At 45.3% G+C, this 13,432-nt stretch overlaps 1 protein-coding gene across 5 annotated transcripts in view; it reads left to right on the forward strand.

Moving 5' to 3' along the window:
* TJP1 (tight junction protein 1) overlaps positions 1–13,432 on the forward strand; it is a 257,369-nt gene that overhangs the window by 14,533 nt on the left and 229,404 nt on the right. For all 5 annotated transcript variants that reach the window (XM_033166577.1, XM_033166579.1, XM_033166574.1 and 2 more), the window contains exon 2: positions 2,757–2,889. In XM_033166577.1, the coding sequence (XP_033022468.1) occupies positions 2,757–2,889 (133 nt within the window). The remainder of the gene's footprint in view (positions 1–2,756; positions 2,890–13,432) is intronic.

Here is a 13,432-nt window from a genome sequence, read left to right on the forward strand (position 1 = left end):
GGGTCTCAGCCTGCATACCAGATGGAGCTGGGAGACAGCTGCCCTGGACACAGAATTGAACTGCACCTCCACAGACAGCTGTGAGTCCAAAATGATTCCCAGGCTGCGCACCTGGTCCTTCAGGGGCACAGTTACCCCATTCAGGACCAGGGAGTCCCTCATCCCTGCCCACCCCCTGTCCCTCAAAAAACAGTACTTCTGTCTTGTCAGGATTCAACCTCAATCTGTTAGCCGCGATCCAGACACCTGCCTCCAGACACTCACAAAGGACCTTCTCCACCTTCACTGGTCTGATTTAAAAGAGAGGTAGAGCTGGGTATCATCCGCATACTGATGGACACCCAGCCTAAACCCCTTGATGATCTCTCCCAGTGGCTGCATATAGATGTTAAAAAGCATGGGGGAGAGGACAGAACCCTGAGGGATCCCACAAGTGAGGCCCCAGGGGTCTGAACACTCATCCCCCACCACCACTTTCTGGACACGGCCCAGGGGGAAGGAGCACAACCACTGTATAACAGTGCCCCCAGCTCCCAGCCCCTCTAGACGGTCCAGAAGGATGTCATGGTTGATGGTATCTAAGGCTGCTGGGAGATCCAGCAGAACTAGGAAATAACTTTCACCCTTGTCCCTAGCTCGCTGGAGATCAAGGCAATTTCAGTCCCATGATGAGGCCTGAATCCCAATTGGAAGGGATCCAAATGGTCCGCATCCTCCAAGCGTGCCTGTTGTTCAGCAACCACCCACTGAATTTGAGACTGGGTGATAGTTGGCTATATTGGCCGCGTCCAAATATGGTTTTTTTTTTAAGAATCTGTTTAATAACCGCCTCTTTCAGTGGGTCTGGAAAGGCTCCCTCACCACCCTGCAGAGCCCGTTGCCCAGCCCTTCCCAGCTCACTTTTATGAGCCAGGATAGGCAAGGATCAAGGAGACACATGGTCGGTTTCACTCTTCCAAGCAGCCTGTCCACATCCTCAGAGGTAACAGATTGGAACTGATCCCACGCAACTTGACTACACAGGACTCTAGCACTCTCCTGCCCCTGCTCTGCTCCCATGGTGGAGTCTCCCTCTGATTGTTTTAGCTGGAGAGTTTGGGGATTGAATCTGGGACCTTCTGCATGAAAGCATAAACTCTGTGGTTGAGTTGCAGCATAATTATGGCAGGGATAGTCCAGCTAAGCCAGCCTTACAGGGTTGTTGTACGATAATGCACATGAAGTACTTGCAGCATGCTATAGAAAGGTTAAGCATTATTCCTGTGGCTGTTACTGATGCTGAAACATAGGTAAACCTTATCCATGTTGCTATTTAAAAATAGATTAAAGCCCTTGTCTTGTTACCAACGGGTTCTGGTTCTTGAGGCTGAGAGGATCCGCAGGTTTGCTTTGCACATAAAAGAGTGGTCTGTACTTTAGAGTCTTTTGCATGCTGATAAAATGGGCATTCTTAAGTGACAGTGCTTGCCTTTGAAGCCCTACAGTCAAACAGAGGTCCCTGGTCCCTGAATGAATGCTTGCTCTCATATCAACCTGCCATTACAGAATCACAGAATTGGCAGAGTTGGAAGGAACCTTGGAGGTCATATTGTCCAGCCTCCTGCTCTGTGCAGGTATCTGGAAATGACAACATTTGTGATCGATGGTTCCCCAGCCTCTACTTAGACTACCTCCAGCGAAGGAAAGCCCTCCACTTCCCCAGGCACTGTGGAAGTTCCTTCTAATGTTTAGCCAACATCTGCTTCATTGCATTAGTCTTGGTCCTGCCTTCTGGAGCCCTGCCTGTCTTCCGAGGCCTAGGTGCTCAAAATGGTGCACTTCCTTCCTTGCTTATTTATTCATTCCTGTGGTAACTTGTCCTTTGTTATATAGTGCCATCAATGTGCAGAGTACTTTATAAAGTATAAGAGGACAGGACACTTATACTCCATGATTTGACCTGGGGAAAACAGAGGACGGGGACGGAAACTGAGACAATGGAAAGAGCATGCTTTTATTTCAGTGATAGGCCAAATCCCTTTGCCAGTGCAGGAAATCGGCTGCTCCAGCATCCCTCATAGGTGGCAGTCTAGGCTCTGCTTAAAACCTCTGATGAAGAAGTGTACCATCTTCTGAAGCATCCTGCTCCACTGTCAAATAGCTCATCCTCTCTGGGTTCCTTCTGACAGTCAATCAAAATCCTGCTTGTATCAGTTTGGGCTATACCCTTGGGAACTGGATTGGGGAACCTCTGACCTGAAGGTGGAATGCAGCCCCAAGGCCTCTCCCTCTGGACCTCAGAACTGCCCTCAAGCCATACCCTCACTGGCCTGCTCCGCACCCTCCTTGACTCCTTTTGCAGAGCTGAAATATGTCCTTGAGCTGTGATAGCATCTGCTAGTTGTCTGGATGAAGGATGGAGAAAGGTGCCTGTGTTCGTGTGTATAGGAACGCCCTGGTTTTGCCTGGCTGAAGTAGAGCCCACTGCCCAAAGATGGAAGTCCAAGTCACCCCTCTGCCTGCTTTTGCTTCTGACCACACCTACTTTGGCCTCTGGCAGTGGCCACCTCTGTTCTGCAGACCCTGGAAGGCTGCCCATGACAAAGGGGGGTCATTGGACGGGGAAAGGTTCTGCTTAGCAGCAGCACAAATGTACAAGTTCAGAAAATGTACCTAGGCTTGGTTAGTGCAGGTTATGAGGACAAAGTATTTTGGCCTGTGTGGTGTTCAGAACAGGGTTCCTTCCTTTTAAAAATGCTGTCATTTCTCTCCAACAGGGTAACGCCATCCTCTGAAAATCCCACTGGCTCTAATTGTAGTATAAGCCAAGGAAAGCCTTCTCTAAGAAGAATAAAAGGGAGAATACATAGAAGCAAAAGCCTTGATAGCCTTGATTTCTGTGAGTTCAATGTAAGTACATGATTTGTCCTACCTTCCTTTTGCTTGATGTTCCTGATAATCTCCCCTTAATCAGACAATATGAAAAAGGTTTCCACCTCCTTTTCATTAATTCACAGCATATATCTATCCATATGGTTAAATCAGCAGCTGGTTGTGCATTACCCTTGGTGAATGTGCCTGTGAAAAATCCCAGTCCCCCAGCCTTCCAGAGCACAGCTCTCTAGGTTCATGCAAACAACAGATGAGAAGCTGAAACTGTTTCTGGACTGTACCACTCTAGACTTCAGGAAGGGGGAGCCACATGACTGATTGCTGGCCTGTGGGAGAAAAATATATGACTGGCATGCATACATTTACATATACTGTAAAAGCATTCACTCCTTTGGGTACCTCCTTGCAGCAATCTGAAGTGATGAAATCCAGAAGCAGCATTGGCTCCTCCTTTGCCGTAATATATGCCAGAGCTGCATGCAAGATGTTGCTTCTTGCTCCACTAAGGCAAAGAAGCACCTGCTCATGCAGAGCTTCCCATCTGAGGTGGAGTTGCTTTGTGTTCTCTGACATCTTTGGACTTGGACAATGCTGTATAATTGCTTATTGATACACAATTTACAAAATTATGTTTTGGTTCCTATGAAACACAGGGACTGTTATAACTGAAATAACATTAGCTTCAATGCTCTTCACAAGCATTGAAAGAAAGAGATACCTGGCTTTTTCCTGGAAGTTTGTGGTTGTTACCGTAATTAGCAAAAATTAACAACCCTCTAGGTTACAGTGACATGCCTAGACGTTGTACTCAGCAGGAAAATGCTCAGTTTGGTCACAAATATTTTAGTTATGCCTGTTGGCTATCATTGCAGTCAATTTCATCAGAAAAGTTTGTTTTGATTTGGAATGCACATAGCCAAAGTTAGGTGTGAAAATGGAGCTTCCTTTTCAGTTTTAAGTTTAGAGGCAAGTAAGAGGTGACCTGTGATCCTCTGATGAAGTGTGGTGTAGAAATGTAATAAATAAAATAAAATGTAAGTGTATTATATTATGTATGGGGTAGAGAAAGTGGATAGAGAAAAGTTTTCCTTCCTTGCTCCTAATGCTTGAACTCGTGGACATCCAAGGAAGGTAAATGTTGGAAGATTCAGGACAGATAAAAGAAATGACTTCTTCACGCAACATGTAGTTGAACTCTGGAGCTTGCTCCCTTAGGTGGCTGTGATGGCTTTATATAAGGATGGGGCAGATTCATGGAGGAGAAGGCTATCAGTGGCTACTAGCCAGGATGGCTACTTTCTACCTCCACTATCAGAGGCAGTAGCTGTAAACTGCAGGAGGGTAGAGTGCTGCTTGTGGGCTTCCCTGGCTGACCACTGTGAGAACAGGTGGGGCCACAGGCCTGATCCAGGAGGCTCTTCATGCTCTAGGTTTAACCCCAGCAACTGACTCAGGGACCATAGACCTCTGCAATACATCATTCAGATATAAGTTTAGGCAATGGCCCAGAGAGTGGGAAAACCCTACAGAAGGCAAAGAGCAGCTTGGGGGAAGCATGATTTTCACTGGGAAAACAGGGGCAACGGGTTTTTTGTTTTTTTAAAAAAACTTTCACCCAGTTCAACAGTCTTGATCCAAACCTCTTTCTGGCCCTATTTGACTCATTTTCTTTCAGATGGGGTTTCCAATCTCAGATATCCCTCATCTTGTCTAGTATATTCCACAGAACAAACTAGAATGATACAAGAGCAGGCAAGGGCCAAACTATATGTCATTAGGAGCAATTTTCAGCTGCAAAATTATGTGCATGCTAATACAGTATATACATATACATAGTAAAGGTAAAGGGACCCCGACCGTTAGGTCCAGTCGCGGACGACTCTGGGGTTCCGGCGCTCATCTCGCTTTACTGGCTGAGGGAGCCGGTATACAGCTTCCGGGTCATGTGGCCAGCATGACTAAGCCGCTTCTGGCAAACCAGAGCAGCACACGGAAATGCCGTTTACCTTCCTGCCGGAGTGGTACCTATTTATCTACTTGCACTTTGACATGCTTTCGAACTGCTAGGTTGGCAGGATATACATATACATATACAAATACACACACACACACACACACACACACACACACTAACGTAACATATAGTTTGGCCCTCAATCTCAGTGATAAGAAGTTGTCCAGGGGTAAAGACAGTCTATTTGAATACTGAACTGGAATCCAAAGGCCTGAGATTCATATGTGAGCTATCCATGTAGAAGTTTAAAGGGAGCCAGGAAAGAAACACTTAAATGTAGATAAATGAGGAAGCATCAGATCTGATTTTCATTTCTCTTGGGCAATTTTTGCTCCTTCCCGGTGATGTACAAGGCTCCTTTTAGGTGGACACAAAGATAGGAGTTCCCTCCCCACCTTGAATCAGGCACATTGGATGAAGAAGAATTTTAATTTGCATACAATGAAAAGGTGATGAAAGCTGCAGATGTGCTTCAGAGTCAAACTCAGGTGAATTGCATTTGTGCTATAAAAAATGGATTGCTTGTGACAGACAAGAAGGAATACAGAATCTCAGGGCTTGCAAATTGCTTAAAACCAAACTGTGGTGTTGTTATCAAGTAGGAGAGGAGGATAACCAAACTGATCCTGCCTGGATGTTCATGGACCATGGAAAAAAGAGGGTTTCTACATGCAGACGTGCTGCATTTGCCGGACATTATGGAAACCCACCTCAGCATTTCCACCCCCAAGCAGACGTGTATTCATGTGCATGCTGACTCCCCCCCCCAAAAAAAATGCAGGCATGCCCAACTCACACACAGAATCACTTGCACACATACACATGCCACATTTGTACGCACATCCCAAGAGGACACACACACACACACACACACGGTCACCCAATGTGGGGAGGGGGAAGGGAACATTAAGCTTGTCTTCCTCCATTCCAGGAAAACTTGCACCATAAAATTTGGGGACTTGGCTTGATTCAAGGGAAGCAAACAGCCAATCACTTGATTCCTTTTGAGTCCAACTTTTTTGTGGTGATGCAAACCCACTCCATCTCCCCACCCAATATGTCTTTTTCCCACGCCCCATGAATACTCTTCAGTTTCCTGGTACTGGCAGGCGCGGGTGTCTTAGTTGCTGGCCATTGGGGGGGATTCCATTAGCAGGAGTGGGAGGTGTCAGGTGAATCTGTTGCTCTGCTTCTTGGCTCACCTGAATATTTAGTGCCATGTGCCCTTTGAAGTTGTGTGTGAGGAGGTATGTGATGCAAATAGGTCTATGATATTTGAGTTACCTTCCTGTGTTGCCTGTTTGACTGGCAAAACACAGTCTGTCTTACCTGTCTTGAAACCGGATCTTTCAACTTGGCTTATATGTGCTGAATTTTGAAGTGCTGTGCTTTGGGTGCGACAACCCTAACCCTAACCCACTTCTAACTGAGTGCAAATTTGTTTCCATAGGTTAAAGCAAAGTGACTACTTTGAAGCAGTTCCATTAAAATTTGGCAGCAGAGCACTGTGTTAGATCAATAGAAATGCCTTGCTCACTACTACTCCGGATTCCCTGTTGTGTGCAGTGTTAGAAACTCAGATATATGTGAGGCGCCAAATGTCTCCTTAAACCAGGGTTACAGATGGCAAAATGGAATGCCTAGTTGCCATTTATTGGCCAAACACATTTTCAATACGACTTTGGGGTTCCTGAAATTCATTCTGATTGTGCAGATAAAATATGACAGATAGAATTCTGCAGGATGTGTTGTTCGTATGTGAAAACAGGCAAGACCCAAGGATCCGCAGGCATGCACCTCCAGATGGTGGAGACGTCAGGCACCATCCTGGCAAACAGGCATTTTCACTTGGTCACAAGTGGCCGATGACCAAGTGCAAAATACACCTGGCGCATTTTGAACTCTGCTTGTGTGTGATGCATGCCTCTGCAAACCCTTGCTGCCTGTGTGGTGATCTGCCTCTGATGAAATAATTGAAGCACCTTGCTGTACCAAAAGATTGCAATATTTTTAAGAACCTTATTTATCTGGGGTTAATGTTCTCATGAAATTTCCCTCTAAGATACATGGTTTCCCCCCGCTTCTTTGGCACAAAGGACTCAAAGCACAGTTTCACCATTGTATCCAACTCAGTGGTTATCCTTCTCTATCAGAGCTTGCCTGTCAGAGCAAAGGGTGAACAGAGAGTGGAAAGCAGTTCGGGCAGGATAGAAAGTGCTATGTGCAGCACATCAAAAGTGCTACCTGTGTGCCAGCAACTTTAAGTAACACAAACCATCAGCTTGAACAAATGTATTTGACATCATGGACTTCTTTCTTGTTTATATATTGCTGTGAGTTTATATATTGGCCTCATCCCTGGGTTGTTCCTAAAATCTGACTGTGCTTCAAAGCTGTGTCACTGAGCTCTGTGCTGTGAAAGAGTTTTGCAAGGCAATGGTGACCCTGTTTTGCTGCCTATTCTAGTTAGGTTGAGACTGTGTCTTGTTATCTTGATAGTGGTTAACACCTTGTTTGCTTGGTGTCTCCTGGTGTCCTTTACCTGAGGAATGTGGATTTTGTTCTGGGAGTTTTTTGTAGGGTGGAGCAGGTGTTTGGTGTTATTAATCTCTAGGGCTAGAAAACTTAACATGTAGAGCATCCCTAGGACTGCTTCCGTATTTGAGAGAACATATCCTTCGAGTCTGCAAAGAGAATGTCTCCTTTCCCACCTTTCTTCTTAACAGCCACACGTACGCTGGTGATCCTGTTCCCCGGGGTGGTCATCATTTTCTGGTACCTCTCTCTTTTCCAGCTCCCTGTCAGTGGAGCATCCTTTCACCTGACATCCAGCTCTCTTCTTAAGGCACCTCTGCTTACCCTGCCTCAACCCAAGAGAGTTCCTTCCCTTTTCCTATCCTTTCATTTCCTCCTCAATGTGTCTCTCTCTTCAACTTTAGATTCTAAACCTGGCCTATTATTTCTGACCTTCATACAGTGCTTACTCATGTGTTAGGGTCCTCAACCAAGTGTGGTCTGGTGGACTGGAGGATCCCAGGTTCAAATCCCCACTCTGCCAGGAAGCTTACTGGGTGAAGGATCATAGAATTGTAGAGCTGTAAGGGACTCAAGGGTCATCTAGTGCAACCCCCTGCAATCCAGGAATCTCAATTAAAGCACCCATGGCAGATGGCCATCCAACCTTTGCGTAAAAACCTCCCATGAAGGAGCGTCCACCACCTCCCAAGGGTGACTGTTCCACTGTCGAACCACTCTTCCTGTTGGAAAGTTTTTCCGTATGTTTAGTCTCCTTTCTTGCAACTTGAAGCCATTGGTTGGGGCCCTACCCTCCAGAGTGCGAGAAAACAAGCTTGCTCCATCTTCCATGTGACAGTCCTTGAGATATTTGAAGATGACTATCATATCTCCTCTCATTCCTCTCTTTCCCAGGCTAAACATATCCAGCTCCTTCAACCACTCCTCATAAGGCTTGGTTTCCAGCCCCTTGTCCATCTTGGTTAAACTCCTTAAAAAAATTATATTGTCATATAATAGCCATTATGTACAACTGAAATGTGCAATAGCAGGGTATTCCATATACAAAGCAAGCAAACAATAAATAACAAGAGAAAGAAATATTTCCCAAGCTTGTGTGGATGGATGGTGAATGTGGAGCATCTTAAGTCCAACGCATGGGAAATAAAACCCCACCAGATGACATAAAAGCATTCTGGATCCTTCATCACTCTGGAGACATGCAGTTTAGCTGTTATTTCCCCCGCAGCAGCCAAAGTCTGTAAGTTCTTATACTGCAAAGATAAATGTAGACTTTTTTTTCCAAGGTTTTTTATTGCTGGGCTATTGAAATCCTAGCTGCAGCTAACATCTGTTCTTTAGAGTGACAGATAATTGTGTTATTAGAGATGGGTGAATATATCAATTTTGGTGCCCCTTAGTTTCATACATTGAGTTTAGTTAATATGTCAGTTTCAGTTTTTCTCAGTTTTTCATTTTTCCAGTTTCCAGTTCAATTCTCCACATTTCCACATCAGTTAAAAAAACAAAAAACCACTGGCATTTTAGTGCAAGTTTATCCCAGTATACAAGTTTTTGCATGCAAATTTTCCTTTTGTATACATTTTGCAAAGCAATTTCTCCATTTGTAATTCACATGTGTGTATTATTTTAATAAATGCCTGCATTTATATGCACACTTTGTCCTGGTATATACATTTTTGTTCACATTACTTGACTGGAAAACAGAACTGCAAAATTTGGAGAAGTGTGAATTTCAAAGAATGGCTGGTATTTGGCTCATGTAACATTTTGGAATGTGTGAATTCAAGTTAGTCTGTCTTCAAGTGCAAACAACTGAATTTCTCTCCTGTCCCTAGTTGTGATTCATGTAATAATCCAGATAGTGCAAATTGGATTGGTCGACTGCGATCTACTCCCACTATAAAAAATAAACTGCCAGTGATCTACCCAAAGTTGTTGAGCTTTGTTTTGGAGAGGACGACCAAAACCTGTTGAGCTTCTTCTGGGGAGGGTTCAGCAAAGTTGTTGAGCTCCCCCACCGCCCAGTCGATCATGATCGAACACAGACGTCCTGCGATCAACCAGTAGATTGCGATCGACCGGTTGGACATGTCTGGTCTACATAATTGGGAGAGATCATCAGGGGGTTGGGGCTGGGTGCTCACCAGGATGCAGATATTGCCTAGATTTATCTTTCATTTCAATCGGAACCAGTGAAGGCAGTGAATGTCTTGTGTGAGTGTCTGGAGGCGGTTGGAGGTTGTATGGTGGTCAATGGATTGAGGTTGAATCCCAACGAGACAGAAGTACTGTTTCTGGAGGAGAGGGGATGGGCAGGTGTGGGGGACACCCTGGTTCTGAATGGGGTTACAATGCCCCTAAAACACCAGGTGTGCAGCCTGGGAGTCATTTTGGACTCACAGCTGTCCATGGAAGTGCAGATCAATTCTGTGTCCAGGGCCGCTGTCTACCAGCTCCATCTGGTACGCAGGCTGAGACCCTACCTGCCTGCAGACTGCCTCACCAGATTGGTACATGCTCTGGTTATTTGCCGCTTGGACTACTGCATTGCACTCTACATGGGGCTAACTTTGAAACGGACCCAGAAACTACAACTAATCCAGAATGCGGCAGCTAGACTGGTGACTGGGAGCGGCCGCCAAGACCACATAACACCGGTCTTGAAAGACCTACATTGGCTCCCAGTACGTTTCCCAGCACAATTCAAAGTGTTGGTGATGACATTTAAAGCCATAAACGGCCTCAGCCCAGTATACCTGAAGGAGCCTCTCCACCCCATCATTCAGCCTGGACACTGAGGTCCAGCTCTGAGGGCCTTCTGGCGGTTTCCTCATTGCAAGAAGTGAAGCTACAGGGAACCAGGCAGAGGGTCTTATCGGTAGTGGTGCCTGCCCTGTGGAATGCCCTCCCATCAGATGTCAAGGAAATAAACAACTATCTGACTTTTAGAAGACATCTGAAGGCAGCCCTGTTTGGGAAGTCTTTAATGTTTGATGGTTTATTGTGTTTTAATATTCTATTGGGAGCCGCCCAGAGTGGCTGGGGAAACCCAGTCAGATGGGTCGGGTACAAATAATAAAACATATTATCATTATTATCATTACCATTATCACTAAAAAAATTATCCCACCATTCCTCCCAAAGGAACCCCAGGGTGACAAGCAGCAAAATGTTAAAACAGTACAGTTTAAAATCAATTTTAAGTACTTCTTTGCTTTTTAAAAAAAACAACATAAAAACTTTTAAACCATCTAAAACACTTCTTAAAATGTAGTCTGAAGGTGTCCTCAAGCATGTCTGAGGCCCATATGCAGCGTTTGCCAACTTGGTGCCCTCCACATGTTTTGGATTTCCATCAGCCTCTTCCCAGCCAGCCCAGCTTTGTAGCCCCAAACATCTGGAGAACACTAGGTCAGAGAAAGGTTTTACTAGAACATTGCCTCATAGTCTGCTAGTCCACATCTTTCATCCAGCTTCATATAGAAGCTGCCTTACACCAACTCAGACCGTTGGTCCATCTAGCCAGCATTGTCTACCCTGACTGGCAGCAGCTCTCTGGGGATTGAGGAAGGGAACTTGCTCAGCCCTGTGTTGCCACTGTGACTTGAACCTGGGACCTTCTGCATTCAAAGCAGCTGCTCTGCTATGGAGCTACGGCCCTTCCTTTGCATCAGCTGGTCAAGGGAGCAGAAACTGATATGGCAAAGTTCAGAGGGAGAGCACAATACCACCTCCTTGGCATGCAGAGGATCTGAAGGAGAAGTGAGTGATATGGGCACAATGGAGGTCTTGGGGAAGGTAACTGATTTTTTTGTGTGTGCTGTTCATTGGCAAGGAAAAGAACAGCCCTGAAAACCAGGGTTCAGTTAATAAAAACCAATCTAACCTAATGCATAGAATTGTGTGTTTAAGCATCTTAGCAGTGAGAAACATTGGCCTCCAGTCCTTTGGGAAGAGATACATACAGTAAATAAGATGAAAGCCAAGCGGAAAGTGGCTCAGAATTAAAAGGTTTTTTTAAAAAAAAACCTTAAATGAAAAGAGACATGCTCACTTTCCCTCTTAATCTGCAAATTTTAATTATCTGTAAGTTTTAACTACAAGTGTTTGGTACTTTGCTGTTAATTAGGATTCAGTGGTACATTCTAAAAGCCTAAAAATAGCATTTTACTGTTAGAAAAGGAGAAAGAGGAGCTTTTTACCTTGACAACTGCATGTACAAAAATGTTATTGTAAATGATAAACCTGCGCGATCTATTTTCAGCACCATCTGCCGCTGATTGTGCTTATGAATCTGATTTAATTAAGGGCTTTGGTCTCTTGCTGGAGACTTCTGCTCCAATTTGCTTTCCTGTCGTTGGGAAGTGACAGATAGAGGCTTTGCAGAGGTGGAGGAGGCGGAGGAGGAGGAGAAGGAGAAGGAGAAGTGGTGAGTTTTATTGGGCCCAGGCCCTTGGCTGCTCAGAGTGTGGTAAGCTTTAGATTTTCACAGAGCTCTTGGTTGGAAAATGGGAGCTCTTATATGCTAGCACATATGCTTAACATTCTTCCCTTGTAGATTTCCACCCACATTGCTCCTCTTCTTCTTCTCAGCAAGTGCTCACAGGGAAGTTGCGTTGGTTAGCAAATGGCATCAGCAACCCGCTTCCCCAAGCAGTGAGACATTTCAGGGTCAGTGCTGCTAGGTTCAGGTTGCTTTGGGCGAGAGAACGCTGGAGACTGACAGTATCTTTGTAATATATCTTTCATTTACAAATGTGGAAGTGGAGGACCTGGGGAGGAAAAATTATTCCTACCATAGGCAACACAACTACAGACCCCACATCTGATTCCCAGAGAAAACAACTGCTAGGACCACATGCCCCATGATCCTTCCCTGACTGCCTGAAGTCCAGCTAAACTCAAGTGGAAAACTCTCAGCTTCTGTATCTGTTTCTGCCAAAACCACATGTTGCTGGAGACCATGAGAGGCTGGGCCCAAGCCATCGCTGCTGATGCTCCTGAAGTCTTGGGGTGATAAGGCGGGTTCTTGAGATGGGGTTCCAATGTGACAGATCACTCTACTGCCTTTCATCTCCATTCCTTTTGCTGGCTGGAGCCATTTTAACAGTCTTTCAGTCTTTGTGGAAGAGAATCGCATTACAACATGCAGCAGTAAAGTACTGCTATTTACCATATCTGTAGGGACAAGTGGGTGGGCCTTTTCTCACCCCACCTGGCAGTATGCCACAACATCCTTAGATGGAGAACAACCAGCCAAGGGAGACTGTGAGGGTGAGTTGTGTGAGTTTTTGCAGATGCTGGAAGCTGGAGACTCACAGAAGCATGTCTTAATTTGTTCTGGACTAATGAGTTTGCCTGGAACCCAAATGGGAAATCAAGTTTTACTAGAGTGTAAAAATTGTGACTCCCTCCATCCTATGCTCAGGAAGGAACCCAAACCTATAACAATATTAAAAGCAAAACAAAACCCATAGCTCACATTCAGAGCAATGCTATAGTGCATGCAATGGGTTTGTTTATGTGGCTCCAAAAGGACCCCTTTGTGCAAAAATGACCACTACAATCTTAATTAAGGAGCTCAAGACCAAGGCTACTTTTGCCCAGTTGATGAAAGAACTCTGTCATTCTCACTTCTGCTAATTGTTCTGCTGCAGTCAGGAACAGTGGAACCTCACCCAGGATGCAGGTGCCGCTACATGTATTCTGCCATGGGTCAGCAAAAATTTTCAGCCGGGGGGTGGTCCACCGTCCCTCAGACCTTGGGGGGGGGGGCTGGACTATATTTTGAAAAGAAAAGAAAAAGGAACGAATTCCTATGCCCCACAAATAACCCAGAGATGCACTTTAAATTAAAGGACACATCCTAGTCATGTAAAAACATGCTGATTCCCGGACCATCCACAGGCCAGATTGAGAAGGTGATTGGGCTGGATCCGGCCCCCGGGCCTTAGTTTGCCTACCCATGTATTATACTTTGCTGCTTCCAGAATTATGAGTTTCACTCCT

Source organism: Lacerta agilis, chromosome 13 (genome assembly GCF_009819535.1).
Source record: "Lacerta agilis isolate rLacAgi1 chromosome 13, rLacAgi1.pri, whole genome shotgun sequence".
Taxonomy (NCBI): Eukaryota; Metazoa; Chordata; class Lepidosauria; order Squamata; family Lacertidae; genus Lacerta; species Lacerta agilis.